At 36.6% G+C, this 16668-nt stretch overlaps 1 protein-coding gene across 1 annotated transcript in view; it reads right to left on the bottom strand.

The window, feature by feature from the left end:
- CCPG1 (cell cycle progression 1) overlaps positions 1-16668 on the bottom strand; it is a 33215-nt gene that overhangs the window by 1164 nt on the left and 15383 nt on the right. The window contains exons 5-9 of the mRNA XM_072402352.1: positions 15900-16161; positions 13224-13472; positions 12341-12462; positions 9380-9505; positions 3596-4980 (exon numbers count right to left, since the gene is read on the bottom strand). Of these exons, the coding sequence (XP_072258453.1) occupies positions 3596-4980; positions 9380-9505; positions 12341-12462; positions 13224-13472; positions 15900-16161 (2144 nt within the window). The remainder of the gene's footprint in view (positions 1-3595; positions 4981-9379; positions 9506-12340; positions 12463-13223; positions 13473-15899; positions 16162-16668) is intronic.

Genomic DNA, 16668 nt, shown 5'->3' with positions numbered 1-16668 from the left:
GCAGTATGCGAGGATGCATACCTGTGCTGTGTTTGTGTGCTTGTTCACACATTATTAACACAGCACAGTGGACCACAACCTCCTCCTAAGAATCCGTTAAAAGTACCATTATCTGGGATTCTTGTTTTTTACAGTCCTGTAACCTAAAGCACAGGCAGGTAGGCAATATTTTTTGGTTTGGTTTTGCATCTTCCAGAGTTATTTCCTTCTTCGGTCTCCCTTTTTTAAAGCACACTGCATTGCAACAAAAAGAACTGCAGACAGAGCATTCTATGAGCAGGTAGATATCCCTGCATTTTTAGGAATGTTGTATTGCCCAAACTACAACACATCACGAATAGTGAGAACAGCCCCCTAGCGGAACAAAGAGATAAAACAGTTGATTTCCTGGCTATACAGTGTGGCAGAAGGGTGGAAATCATTACAATGGCTGGACACAATTACAATTTATTTAGCTGTTCCCAAATCTACTATATTATTCTCTGGTTACCTGGAGTTCTGTTTTATGGCCATGCACCATTTGGTAACTTAAAAAAATTTAAGTGTGAGAAACTTTGACATGTATACAGTATTACATAAAAAAAATACCTGGAAATGTGCAGACATTTTGAAACCAGGTTGTCACTGCTGTACTCATTCTGATTTGGTTATACAAATATTTAGGTCATGGAGGCAGAATGCGTACAGGGTGCTGAAGACGGGAACTGCAGCTATGGATTAGTTTGGGCACAGTTAAAGTTTTATATTTCGTAATACAATTCCTAATCCAAAAAAAAAAATTATCCCCCCACCTCTTGTGTGCAACTATCTCCCACCTCCTATATTTTAAGCTTTACGGGGCAGGGTCCTCTCCTCCTTCTGCGTCATTGTTTGTATCTTACTGTCACTGTCAGGACTGTCACCCCTATTAATGTACAGCACTGCCTAATATCTTGGAGCTTTATAAATACTGTATTTATAATAATAACACTGGTCAACAAACATTTTCTTGCCAAACAGATTAAAGTCATTTTAGGTTATGTTTGATGCACAGATTCCAAATATGGTTTTGGTTTTGCTAGATTGGCTCTAGTTTTTGAAATAATGACCTCAATAATAACCTCATAAAAAACTAATGAAACATGAAAAATTAAGCAAAGTTAAACTAGATATGCCTATATATACAAATTTTTGTAAATACTTTATGTCAATATATTCTATATATTTACAGAACTAATCACAAAGAAGTCATTGAAAAACTCTGTATGATTTCCTTTTATGCTGATGATCAGGACAATCACGTTGAAGGCTCCAGCAGTAGTCAGCCATCATGTGTCTATCCCATCCGCCCTGATACCTTTCTTCCATCACCTTTATATCTTGATGGAACCTGTCCCCTTGTTCCTCACTGAAATCACCAAGGTTTTCTGGAAATTTTTGCAAATGGCTATGGAGATAGTGTACCTTTATGCTCATAGTAGCACCTACATTTTTAAAGTTTAAGAGCAAGTTTTGTACCAGTTCTTCATCATTTTGTGCTTTATGGTTACCCAAGAACTTCTTGACAACCATGACATAGCTGTGCCAGGCAGAAGCTTCAGTATCAGTCATGTAACTTGTGAAATTTGAAGCATCAGTTTCCAAATCTGGGGTCCATCAAAGGTTCCTGCTTTTTAATTTTCAGTACTTCAGGGAAGAATCTACAAATGTATTTGAAGCAATCATCGTCCTTGTTCGGAGCTTTACCGAATTGTTTCATTAATCCCAACTTTATGTGTAGTGGAGGAAGAATGATTTTTTCTTTGTCAACCATTGGCTCGGTAATAATTTCGCTGAACCTTTTTTCATGTTTTCCCTTGGAGGCCATGTCACTTTTTTCCAGTGATCCTGCTTTGCTCTACTATCCCACAAGCAGATGAAACATGGGTACTTTGTGTATCCACTTTGCTGTCCAAGTAGGAAGTTCACCATTTTAAATCAACACATATGGACCATTGGTGTTCATAACAGCAAAGCTTTTCTAAGACCATTTTGATATTTTCTTATTCTTAAGTTTTGTTGAGTGACCAATTGGAATTTATGCATAGCAGTTGCCATTATGCAGTAAAACAGATTTCAAACTTCGAGTGGAACGGTCTATGAAAAGCCGCCAGTCTTCTGCTCGGTATTCTGGTATTACCATATGGGCTAGTATAGTAGTCCAGGGATGTTACAACAGTATACGAAGGCTCCATCTTCACTAAAATATGGTACGAGTGTCACCTCTTTTGTCTTATAAACTAATATTTCAACTTCCGGTCTCAGACAGTTTTTTTCTTTTAGCCTGGAAGCTAAAAGTTTAGATGCTTTTTTTGACAGACTTAGGTCCCGTAATAAATCATTGAGCTCTTCTTGGGAGAACTGCTGGTTTGATGAAACACTTCCTTCATATTCACTTCCACTGCTAACTCCTGGATTACACTCCAAACCCTGTATATCCTCCAAGTCAGATACAGGAATATCAGGGAGTGTACTGAACACTGGTATGGGAACATCAGCACCATGCGGGACAGGTCGTCTTGCTGATTCCAAATCAGAGTACTCCCATTTGTTTTTCTTGTAACTTTTTACATTTACAGCACAAAAATAACAATCAATATGATGATTTTTGGGCTCTCGCTATGCCATAGGTACACCAAACTTCAATATTTTCAGTTTTCCATTTTTCCACTGACGTAGACACTCTACACAAGTTTTGCATACCATATGGGGAGCCCAATACTTATCTTGGTCCCCCAGTTTAATATCAAAATATGCAAGATATGCTTGTTTCACAAATTCTGTAATGTTTCTTCTCTGTTTTTGCTAAGAATATTCACCAGAAATGTAGCAAAATACATTAGGGTCATTTAAACAAATTCTTGAAGAACTCATATTTCTGTAAAAAAGAAAATGTAAGAATAAAAAGAAGGGAAATTAAAGTTTTATGAAAATAATGCTACATTTATTATATAAAATGCAAAACATCAGTGTAAATAAAGATTGATAATATTATGCTGTGTTAACATTTGTTGTTGGTAAAATCATCTATTCCTATTCCTGTATCACAAGAACTAGAGCCAATTCAATGAAACTGATGTCATATCTGGATTCAGCAGACCTGAAATACACTAAATATATTGAAAAATCCTTGGCAAGTGAAAAACATTTTTTGTTGAGCTGTGTAATCATTACTCTCTACCTTGATATCATTTTACAGATAACCTCAAATAAACCTTCATTACAGTATAACGTTTACACATTGACCTACTTTAGGTAACTGAATATGTAATGTATTCCAAAATATTTCTGCCTGTAGTTCAGGGTCCCCTAAACCCATCTGTGCTCTGAATCACTGACCACCTATCTAATGAAGCTGATTCCCAATGACCTCTAAGACACCTTAAACAATGGATCTGTGAATGAGGCCTAGAAAGCTATGGCCCTTATTACACAGCATGGTTTGAAAGAACCTGGACTACTATTTGGATAAGTAAACTACTGAAAACAGAAGTACTAATAATGAGAACTGATCAAAGCTTGTTTACTAAAACCTGTGACAGCTCCAATATGTTGATATTTTAAAGCATAAACTAACCTTGGTCCATATGGTGTGGAATAAGCAATTCCAAAGAAATGTCTGTAAACAAATTCATCGAGGTCCTCAAATATTCCACCAGTGTTAGTTTGATATTCCTTCATATCCTCAAGGTAATCTTCAACATCATTTACAAAATCAGTAAAAAGCATCTGATCATGAATAAAAACACCATTATGAAAAAATTTACTAATGAACTGTTCCAGTTCTTTCCAGTGTCGAAAATTATCCACTTGCTCTTGTAAATAGACTTGCATTAAATCATGGAATTCTTCTACTCTCACAGGGTCCAGCATCTTGTTAAAGAGGCCAATAGATTCTTGGTGAGCACATTCAAAAACATCAGAACAACCCTTTTGATGGTGGCTTTTGGTTGTTTCTCTATCATTTAAAGGCTGAGTGGCTGCATCTTCAAAGTCCTCAGTTTTATGAGCACCTTGTGGGTGTTTATACGTGTGCTCAGTGGCTGTAGCTTTGTTGGGAAGGTTTTTCTCAAAGCCAGGCCTGAACTCTCGACGTACAGTGTGTGCTTCTTTGGTTTCCTCCCTTCTTCTGTCTGCATGTTTTCTGTAGCGGTTTTTGTCAAACATGTTTCTGGTTGAGTCTTTAAAGTGCCGGAATGTTGTTTTCACCGAATCAGAAAATTTCTTCAAATTCTCCTTCACAGCTTCTTTTGCCTGTTTGATTTTTTCCTTATGATGCCTCACAAATTCTTTGGTCGAGTTTTTCACTGCATCAAAAGTGTCTTTGACCGAGTTGAAAAATGTAGCTTTATTTCTCTTTTTTTGTTTACTTGTTGATTTACCGTCATTAGAATTTTCTGATTCCTGATGAATGTGTGGATTTTTGCCATCTTGTTTTTCATTTTCTTCCTTGGCTTCAATGTAAAGCCGTTCCCATAAATCTGACCTTTGTTGTTCAAAAGTTAGTTTTTTTTCTAATTCAGAAAAGCGATTCTTTAAATGTTCAATTTCTTGGTTGTTCCTGACAGCATCATAAGGGACACCAGAGGTTCTCCTATTATATATCTCCTCCAGCTCCACCTTCAGAGAATCTGTAATTTGCCTCTCGTTGTCAAGTTCTTTCCTGAGAACTTGGGCTTCTGTTAGTAGCGCTTCCTTCTGAGTTCGGAAACTCCGGATCTTTTGCCGCTCCTCTTTTAAGTGTTCTTTTAGCTTCTGGTTTTCTGACTGTATTGTCTCACGCCTTCCTTTTTCTTCTAGGTTTCTAATCTGCTCTCTCAATTTCCTAAGTTCTTCTTTAAGAGACGATAAAGCATGTTCTTCTTTTTCTAATGACTCCCTAAGGTGCTGGTTTTCCACAACAAGATTCCTATTTTGCACTTCTGTTGTTTTTAAGCTAGTTGCCAGGTCATCCGCCTCTAACTGCAATATATAAAGAAAAATACACTTTGTGTACGTTTGTTTTTGGATCCAGTTGTACATAATGTACTATGCCTATGACTAGTATTCTTGTTATGAGGAATCTACCTATATTAACCATCTAACCACAAAAGTTTTAGGCCCTACACTATATAAAACACTATGAAAACTGTTAGACCTTTTTTTAGGTTTTCCCTTGTTAAAATGCAATGTGTAGAGAAAGTTTTTTTTTAAATAATTTCTAAAGCTTTTGGCAAGCAGCTTTGTTGAATCTGTTTTTCAGAGCTATATGGCCTGGTACAGCGCAGACATTACTATGCAATGCAAAAGGTTTATGCACTGAGGTGTTGCAATGCACACTGATGTACCTTACCAGAAAGCAAAGGTCTGCAAAGCCTCTTAAGGAAACTTAAGTCCCCGGATGTGGATTTTAAACAAAAATCTTAATGCCAAGAGCTTACTGTCATTTTAAAGTAGTAGCTAACAGACCTCAGCATGCTTTCCACATATTTACAGAAGCACTGAAGCCTGATAGCAGCTTGTTTAATGCTGCCATTAGGAAAGGTTTTTAACTTTTCCTAACTGGAGTGGAATGGCGTCTAAAAAGCTTCAGCAAAGGTACTCAAAGCTTGCCAAAGGCTTTACAAATGTTTCCTGTGCACAAGCACACTATTATACAGGCTGAAGTCTGCATGAACAAAACATTAAAGTTTGGAACTGTTTATTAGGTTTTGAAATAAGTTCAAATATTTTAAACCAATTAACACTGCCCATTTCTTAAAGTGGACCTGCAGTTGTGAAATTATGTATATATCTACTATAGCTAAATTTATTCTAAGGAATGTTAATTGCCTGGATGTAAAGCTGATCTTTTGGTTTCTGTAGTTTTAGTCACGCATTAAACAAGCATGCAGATAATCGTGTGACTTATTGTGCTGCAATTAGCTGAACACCTGAACTCCATACAGGGTCATTCTTGGTCCGTGATACAGGAGGTATTAGAACACCTGGCCAGAAATTGCAGCTTTTATAATCATTTTTTATTAAGTGGAAAAGTCCACTTTAAGTCTTTGCTCGTACAGAAAATAATAGAAAGATGACACTATTTTTTTTTTGCTGTGCTATTCTGCATATTACTGTTCACATAAAAAGTAAGGTAACTTTACTGAAAACCAAAAACGAAATATCTGAATGAAAGATGTTGTGGTTTTTAGGATTATCTTATTTTGATGTATTCTCCTCTCCTATATACAATATAGATGTCCCAATATGATATGTGCTCAGCCATAAGTGAGATTGTTGCCTCCACTTTAAGAACACTTGATAAATTCTTCACGTGATGCACTGTAAATAATTCAGTGCTACCCCCAACAGGGGGTCAACAGGAGTGAAATATTAAGAAAGCAAATCATCTCAGAGGTCTCCCCTGTCTTAAGTCACATTCTAGCCCTGTGTAAAACGATGCCAAGTTCAAATATACAAATGCATGCAAGAATCTGATCTCTATGCTTCATAAACCACTAAATGTGCAGGAAGTAAAGGAATGTTAAGGTAAAAGCTTGGTTACATTACACTGCATAAATTGGTATAATGTATTTCAATCTAAACAGAATGCATTTACATGACCATGCTCGTGTAATACATTCTTCTAAAACCAACATAGTGTTACATAATATTCTGATGCTGAAAACCAATTTTTCTACAAGTGTTTAGATTTTCCCAAGTTTTTGTGGCTCTAGACAACTATACTTTCCTGATCAGAAACTGGTGAACTATTTGACCACTGAGGGAGCGTCACTTATCAGCGAATGTTAACGTGTATTGAAGTGTGTTCAATTTTATTGTTAATATTTACACAGCATATATTTTTTTGCACGAAACTCCATAGCTTGTAAAGGTCAATATGAAATGTATGTTTTTTTTTCAGTGAAGAATATTTGCTTTTTAAGTAATTCTTTATACTAAAGATTAGTAAGCCTGTCTGCTTTTTTAAAAACTTAATCATAGGTTTGTAAAATTCAATATAGTATTTAACAGGCAGGAGTGCTTGTTTACCTTTTATTACAACTACACACCTATGCTTTGTAATAACAACTATTACTGCAACACATATACCGATGTCACTAATTCTCAATACACTAAAGTATCACAACTCTAATGTCTGCAGCTTGCCATAACACAGTAACACAATATTGGGTGTTGGGGTGCACTTTCCTACAAAAATATTGGAGGTGTTACGTTCAATTGTTTGTTAACTTCCCCAGCGGTAATCCCGAGTGTGACTCAGGGTGGAAAAAAGATGCTGAAAGCGGTAACCCCAAGTCGCACTCGGGGTAGGTAAACCAATTGAAAATAATAGTAAATAAAGCGCTTACCTAATCCATCGGCATCCTCCTTCGCGATCCTCGTCTTCTCTCTTCCTCCGGCCAGTGTCCTCTGCACCCGATGAGTCACCGGAGAGTTCCCAGTGACGTTTGTGCGTGCGAACGTTCTGTTCAGGGCGGGGCGGGAAAAATTCAAATCTATTTGTATTGCATTCAATACAAAATAACTGTATTGAATGCAATACAGTGGATTTATGTGTAAAAGCAGTACATTGTTTTTCATGAAAATTTGTTTTACAGTATATTATATTAGTATGAGTATAATATTTATTTTAAAAAATGTTTTACAAATGTATTTAATTTATTATTTTGACAAAAATGTTTCAAACTTTATTATACTATTATATTATACTGTAAAATAAATTTCCATGTAAAACAATGTACCGCTTTTAGACATATAAAATCGGACAGAAATGAACCGCACAGGAGGTTAAATAAATTAAATAAATATGGTGCTGTAATGCAATGCATGTTAATGCGTAACATAATGTGCAGGCTGCCTCAGAAGTAACCCTTGGGTTCCACATTCCACAGGTTGAGAAAGGACTACACAAGCAGTACCATTTTTAATACATACACACTTTATATTTGTATATATAATGCTGAAGTTCAAAAGTGTAGCTAAAGTTCATGGGGACCCCTTCCACCCACGGACCCCATAAAAGCCATATAGGCCGGTAGTTACACTAACAGTAGTTACACTACTGTTTAAGAAAGTAAGTAACATATAGCACTCTATCTGTATTTTAGGTAACATTCAAAGCTGTTAACCACCTGGCCGGTAAACCCGACCTTGGTTCGGGTTTATCGATTTTGCAAAAATCGATAAACCCGAACTTTTCTCACTGGCTAAATCCCAATCACTTACCTGGTCTCCGCTGCGATGATCCGTTCTGTCCAGCGTCGATCGAAAAAACAAAAATATTCACCTTCTCCCCGCAGCTTCTCCGGAGATGTCTTCTGTCTTCTTTCTTCATCCGGCGAGTGCAGTGGCGATCACCGGGGTTTTCCCGGTGACGCCGCTGCATGCGTCGGTGCAGGCGGGAGGCGGGGCGGGAAATTCAAAATTTTGTATTGAGTTCCTTTGCATTGAACTCAATACAAAAAAGCTGTATTGAGTCCAATACAAAGAAATCCTTATATAATATATATATATAATTGTATTATATATATATATATTATATAAGCTACTGTACATTACATTACACACTATTTTTTTTTTTTTTTAAGATTTTTTTTTATGTTTTATAAAAAAAATTTTATTATTAAATTTATAAAATTTTGGACATATTTTGGTGAGTTATGCGTTAATTAGGTGAATTATAAGTAAATATTGAGTAATTCGGTGAATTATAGCCTACAATCTAAAATAAATTTCCATGCAAAAAATTTAACACTTTTTGCATGGAAGTACAGAAGTTTGGAAAGAATTAGAATACCCAGCGTTCGCGTTCCTCGGCGATTCCTGATGATGTCCGTGCGTGCGCCCGTCGATAGGGGTCGTAGCGGGAAATTCAAATATTTTGTATTGGATTCAATACAAAGTACTGTATCCAATCCAATACAAAATAATACAAAATATATTTATGTGGTTTTGTCTATAGGTATGTGACGTTGGACTGTTGGACACTAGGGAGGTGTTTTAGAAAAATATGTTACTATACAGTATACCAAATTATCGCATTTTCAGTATTTTTCATTTATTTATGTATTCTTGTTTAAGCTGATTTTTGTGTACTTTTTTTTTACATGATTGTGTGTTTCAAACATTTTTTATATTCATGATATCTACTAGACCCTTGTTCGGACATATTTCTGGAAGTTACAGGTCTACAGTTTAAAAAAAAAATTCATGAAAAACAGTGTACCGCTTTTGGTACAGAAATCTAGACATCAGTGTAACGCCCAGGTGGTTAAAGATTTTATAAGCAAAACTCTACAGTAACACCAAAGAGCAATGTACGCCATGTATACAGGAAACCAACTAGGGGTTGTATATAGAACAGAAGACACTCTACCTTTAGTTCTGTGTGTTTTTTCTTGAGCAGGTGATTTTCTTTGGTAATTTTATCCATAAGCCCCTCGAGAGATAGTACAAGATCTTGCCTCTCCTCTAGATCTTCTGTCAGCTGCTCCACAACTTCCTGAAAAATACATTTTAAGGTAAAATATAATGTTGCTGTTACACTCGCTCTTCCAAATAACTACTGTGCCACAGAATTAAAAAAACAAAAGGCAAGTTCTGATCTTGAAGTAAAGCAATTTTACCTAATGGCCGAACATTTACATTTATTTAGAGACCTATGTAAATGATAATAGGGAATTACAAATGTTTAGATATACATCCATATATCCTTTATGTCAAATTGATGAATCCATGTGGACCTTGGCTCTGTGGACATCACATTTTCTTACTCCGAATCCCACTGAAAGTTTGAATATGTTTCTGATAGTCAATACCAAATCTATTAATTGCCAGCATCATTATGTTTTTCCTATCATTACCTTATTGGTATGCTTATCTCAGTAATTTCTGGCATAGGATCTGATAGTTTTGAATGCTTCTTAACATTTAGGTTTTCTTTTTTGTTTATCTGCATTGCCCTTTTATATAGCATGTCAATGACCCAAGTCATTTCCTCTTACCCTTATTTAACTATCGTACACAAAGTATACCCCTGAAGTGAAAACAAAAAAAATGGTCACATAACACTGGGGAACGCATTTTTTGTTGAGTTAGATCTTACTTGTTTTTTACTAATTTGTGGGTGGTGAATCCAGAAATGACCCCAGTTTTTTTGCTATCCCATCCAGTTTTTATGATACAGGGTACCCTGCATTTTTTAAAAAAACAAATTTTACATACAATGAAAAAATAATGAAAAAACAACTTGAATGTACTGTTTATTTAAATTTCTTTTGTTCATACAAAGGATTTATTGTTTTTCTATGACATTTTTTTGTCATAGACAGTGATACATTTGAAAATAATTCGGGTAAGCGGTTAAGGTAAAAATTTACGCTTATAGCTTTTCCTGTAGTGTTCAGTGTTAGGACAATACTGCCGGATGCTCCAACAATAGTCAGCCATCATATGTACATCCCATCTACCCTGATACCCTCCTTCCATGACCTTCAAATCTTGGTGAACTCGTTCACCTTGCTCATAACTGACTGCACCAAGGTTTTCCGGGAAGTTAGAAAGATGGCTATGCAGAAAATGCACCTTGATGCTGATATTGCAACCAAGCATTTTGTAGCTCTCCAAGAGTTTCTGTATAATTATTTGCTCGTGTGTTTTCAAGAAAGTTCTTGACAATGGCTTTAAATGATAACCAAGCATTCTTTTCGACTTCTGAAATTGTGCTAATGAAATGTTCATCTTTGATGAGCTGCCAAATCTGTTGACCATCAAACACACCTTTATTTTTTGAAATGACAGGCTAGGAAATGCCAAAATGATGTACTTGAAACGTCTCCTTCAGTTGGCAAAGCTTTCACGAACTGCTTTATCAGACATTAAGTTTCATCTGAAGAGGTGGGAATATAATATTCTTTCTATCAACAAGTGGCTCATGTAGAATGTTTGGATCACCTGGTTTTAGGGCATATCTTGGACGCCAATTCCTTTCCACCCAATGTCTCTCATGAACTCTGCTGTCCCTCATGCACAGATAACAGGAATACTTGGCGTATCCGCAATGCTGACCAAGAAGGAAGCATACCATTTTAAGTCCAACACAGATGAGCGAATTTTGTTGGTGATATTGCAACACCTCAATGACTCTCTTTATGTCTCCATATTAACAAATTTTCTTAACAAAAAAATCTGAATGGCCAATTGGGACTGACCCAAACATATCGCCATTGTGAAGGAGGACACACTTTAAGCTAAGCTTTGCGCTATCGATGAATAGTCACCATTCAGTTGAGTTATAGATTGGAATTCCCAATACCTCCAATTAAACCAGGTATGTTATGGCAATACACAAAGCCACTGTCAGTCCCAAAGTACAGCAGAAATGCAATTTCTCTGGTTCGAAAGTACGATACCTTTTTCAATTAAGTTTTTCCCACGCAGTCTTGATGCTAGGAGTTCTGAAGCCTTCTTTGATAGTCCCAAATCGCATGCTAAATCACTCAACTCATGCTAATCAAATCCCTTACAAACAGAGTCCTCTTCAATTTCAAACTCTTCATCATTGTTGTCACCTAGTTCATAATTATAATCATGTTCTTCAAGAGAGGGTAGAGTAACGAAAACCAGCACTGGGATTTCATCTGAATGACCCACCGGGCGTATAGCCGATGGTAGACTAGGATACTCTATGTTACATTTATTTTTCTTGTTATATCCCGACGTTTTCACTATACAAAAGTAACAGTCACAGAAGTAATCTCCTGGCTCTCGCCAAACCATAGGTATACCAAATGGCATCTTATCACGTGTTACCTTTGTCCACATCCGTAAACCCTTGACACACTGTTTGCACACTTTATGAGAGGCCCAAGACTTATCTTGATCACCAAGTTTACCATTGAAATATGCCAAATAGGCTTGCTCTACAAATGTGCTGATGTTCACCCTTTGACTGGGAATGATGAAACTGCCACAGATACAACAAAATGAATCAGGGTTGTTTAGGCACTTACGACGAGCCGGACATGATCTGAAAGAAAGGAAATACGTGTGTAAGTAGAAAAATAAATTTTGCCCATTCACTACGTAGAGCAGCGTACAACCTCTGACCACACTGTCTTGCGTGTAAATGAATAGCCTATACAAATCCCCGCTACAGAAATCGCATTAATATAAGCGGTAGAGAAAAAACCTGACATGATAGAAGAAAACTAACTGCACTTTCAGAATCACCATACCTATTTTAGAGTAAATAAGCTTAAAAATTTAAGTGAACAAAAAATGTGTTCAAAAATGTTCCCCAGTGTTATAAATGCAATATATTTTTATCTGGACTCACTTTCTGCTCTTCTGTCAATTCTTGTTCCTTTTGACACTGAACCAAATCATCCTTCATGTAATTTAGCTCATTTTCATGAATTTTTTCCACAAATTTCTGACGCTCCAGTATCTGAACAGTACCTTTAAAAGAAAAGGCGTCTTTAGCCAACATATACTTAAAGACTAGTTGAAACATGCCTTTAAACATAAAATGAATTCCAATAATAAAAAGCAACTATCATGAAAGAACAATGGACGCATCATAAATGCTGATATGTTTCTTCTATTCTTGGCTGACCTGGCCTAAATATTTACACAGCTCACAGGATTCCAGCAGCGCTTTAATTGGTTACATATTAACCAGTCCATATTCCACGTCATGATTCACTGACCTAGAATAAATAGGAAGACCAGATATTTTGTTTTGTTCTGTATAAGTACCTGAGAATGTAACAAATCTAGACAGAATTTTCAGGAGGTAAGCATTGGTAGCCTATTCTTCTAAGGATATGATAACATCTTGTGCCAATCTTACATCTCCAGTACTTTGTTTTTATTTATAGGCCCACTCCTGCATTAAAAAAATGTGGACGAACACTACACTTCTGTGGCTTCAGTATTTTACAGGCTGCACAGCATCCTGCATCATTCAACCCACATCCTGTAAGCCCAGGCTATCACAGACATAACCATTGGGGCTGCATTATCAGGCAGCCTAGGGTCTCACTGCAAAGGGTCTGAGTGTTGCCCATGGAGGTCCCATGAGGTCACCAGACTGACTGAATGATTGCAGGAAAAAAAAGTATGCAAGTGGTGTTTTAAAAAAAAAAAAAAATGACCCAAGGGATTAGGGGGGATTATGCAGCAAAAGTGAAAACTGGAGTTCAATTTTAAATATTTACCATAGAAATGTCCAAAGCCCATGCTCACAGCTATGACTAGAGCAAGAATAATGCACTTGTTTAGGTTGTTCCCCGTTTTTGCCTGTGTTCTAGGCTCAGGATGGACTGCTTGTTCAGAGGTTGGCTTAATCTCAGACTCTGACACAGACAAAGTTGGCCTTTTAGAACGTCGCCGTCGCAAGATAGGACCAGAATCATCACTTGCTTCATCGTTGCTGGAATCATCTGCACTATGTTGGGAGGGATACACTGTTGAGAGAAAAAAACACAGTACTTTTAGCAACTATACACCTTGTAGCCAAGACAGAGTAATAATGACACTACACAAAGGGGTAAAATAGGGGCAGAAAACCTTTACAGGTGTCAGACCGTTTTTAGTGACAGATGCACAAACGTGCGCTGTGTTCTCGGTTTTTGCAGAATTTACACAGTCTTGTGACAACACAACAAAATCGAAGAAATTCTGTTGACAACAGTGTCACCACTAGGTGAAGCTTTCTGTGCTCAGCTGTATGAAAAGCTTACAGCTGTACAGAGATGATGTTCTTTTACCTGTAAAAAAAAAAAGGAAAGCAGAAGGTTGGGACATCAATCCACTGATCACAAACCTGTATCAGGACTGCCGCTCCCAAACGTGCCAATTGGCCTGATGTTACCTGCTACAAAAAACTAACTCAACAGCTTTCTCCGTGCTCACACTTTTAAAAACATTAGGGACTTGAATTTCCTGAATCATTGGTCATCATAACTGGGTATCTCAACCCAATACTATGGTTGTGGTTTGACAAAACTTTTACTCTTTCATCTTCTTTCTTTAAAACTTTTAGCAATCAGGTATAAATAAGGGTCTGTGTTGACTGGCTTTTGTTCACTTGAAGGGGGCTTTGCATTCCAATACAGTCTATGGGAATTCAAAACCCTCTCAAAGCAGGTCAAATGCTGCCTAAAAGTAGATCAATAGCATCTTTCAAATAAATCTTGATGACCTTAGATAAGTCCCAAACTCTTCAACACAGGTCCTAACAGTTATTTCAATCTCTTTCTTACTTTCCCCCTATTAATAAGGCATTGAAATCTTTCCTTCGTAATTGTTGTTAGGACTCTTAGCCTCTACTATTTTGTGACTGTACAATGCAGTCTAGAGTGCAACACATAATCAAAAATCAAGCAGACCTCTTCTTAGCTCTTCACACAGACTCAAGTGATGCAGATTTTGCATAATAACCTTCAGGCCATAAACCGCCATTCCTGACTGGCTACTAACTTTCCACCAATTAGAATACTGTCACCCTTCTTTTTAAAACCAGGTAATTTATATAACATGTAAGGTTTCACTGTGTATCCCCTCCACCATTACATTAAACATTGAAAAGATTTTTAGTAAGCAAACCAAAAACTGATGATGCTTAAATTCTTTTTGTGCTCTGTGTTTGTTCCTTTTTAACATGATTCACAAAACACCATCATATGTGAATGGAGAAACTGCAGAAGAAATGTGAAATTACAGGGCTTAGATAGTATGGTGGTGTCTACATGGCCTCCTCGTGTTGCTAGATGGAGGCATCAAGTAGGTTAATTTCCTTTTACTGGAACAGGTTTTGCAGGTTTTTCCTTTTTATGTGCATATCAAAAAGTGTCAGTGAGCCAAGAAAAAAAGGTCAGACATACAATATCGAAAGAAACTGGTTATATAAAACAATAAGCTTTGTAGTACACCACATGCATATAGAGTCAATTTCTTATTAAAAATAAATCATAGAAAAAAAGCTGTTATTATTGTATATTTTTCTAGATATAGCTTGTCCTCATACTGCTCACCAGGTGCCATTGTATTTAGGCTAGTTATCCAATGTCATGCATTCCAGTCATCTCTGTGTACCAAACAAACACACACCCTATATTAAAATTCTGTCAACTAGGTATAACTTTACTAGTTACCTGTAGGGTCACAGGCTACAATATACTAAATACCATTTGAGCAGACAAAGCTGCTGTGTAAAGGAAGCACTTGGACACATTACAAGCTGGCTCAAGCCAGCAAATAAAAAAGCCAAATTGGCTTATTGCTATTTTGTGTAAGCAGGTTTGCATCCTTTTGAATCAGTGTCACACTATTAGAATATATCGTAGCAAACAAGAACATGCATTCATTCACTAAGCCATGCCCTCACATATAGGTCTGTTACTCACTTCTCCACTGGACCCTATTTGTAAAGAAAACAAAAATGTCATTTGTAAGAAAAAAATTTTGTAAGAAAATAAATACCTAAAGTGAATTACTTAACCTGAGAATATTCTACCTTTATTTCTCCTTTTTTTAATAAAAGGATCTCATGGAGATCACTGGTCTATGCAACAATTTTACCAGGAACAGAAATCCCCTATATCCTATTTTTTTTCCTTTGATTTTCAAAGTCCATCAATAAATATAAATATGCATACATTTTCTGCTCAATATTTTTTAACCCTCTAGGCCAAAATATTGACGTTAGAGTTTAGCTGCACCCTGAACTGTGTTATGTACTTTGAAGTAAAAGGGTGATTGACATTGCATTTGGTAACTACATCTACAAACAATAGGTGGCAAACATGACAACTTGTCCACTACTAGTACAGTGAAATGTTCAGCCCTAATATTGTGTAAAGCACAAATGACTTGTTCATACAGAATCTTACCAGTTTCTGGCTGACTGAAGGTGTACTGACTACTTGAAGAAAAACTCATGTTAAGGTCATTGTTTTCAGCCACATCCTCTGGGATTTCTTCTTCTCCTTGGGTCCCAGCTTCATCTGTCTTGGGTGGATCCAAGGTGACAATGTCAGAGTCATCACTGACAGCCTCGCAATGACCATCCTCTACCAAAATGCCTTCCTGACTGTTACATTCTGTAATTTTATGCGAGTTATCACATACTGCACCAGGTCCAGGTGACAAGTCCTGACAAATGTAAAGAAAAAAATACAAATGAGTTGCAAAGAGTGGCTATTTGTTCAAAGCTAGGGTATATTTACAAAAAAAAATTATCTCTACAGCTGTTCCAGAAGTCATTTCAATCTCACTGGTAAATGTTAAGGGACCACTAAATGCAAAGTACACCTAAACATTGGAAGCACTGAACCAGTCTAATATACCATCCTCAATCTCACTTATAAGCAGTTATACAAGTGAATGCCAAAATCTGGAAGGGTCCAGCCATTAGAACTACCAGTAAGTGTTATAAGAAAAGAACAACACAGGGAATGTTTAATAACATATATTGCTCATATTAGTAGTAGATTTGTAGTAATTTATTAGTAGTTTTGTTAAAAATAATAGAATGAGTAATTAATTGAATGGGGGATATGATTATGCTACCAGGTCCCGATAATCACAATTATACACTATAAATCCTCATTAGGGACTTTTTTGGTACCTAAAAGTAATCTTCTTCTCTAAAATTGCAAT

The sequence above is a fragment of the Pyxicephalus adspersus genome, chromosome 2 (genome assembly GCF_032062135.1).
Source record: "Pyxicephalus adspersus chromosome 2, UCB_Pads_2.0, whole genome shotgun sequence".
NCBI classification, from domain to species: Eukaryota; Metazoa; Chordata; class Amphibia; order Anura; family Pyxicephalidae; genus Pyxicephalus; species Pyxicephalus adspersus.
Note: the sequence above shows the minus strand (reverse complement) of the source record. Positions and strands in the feature narration are given on the sequence as shown.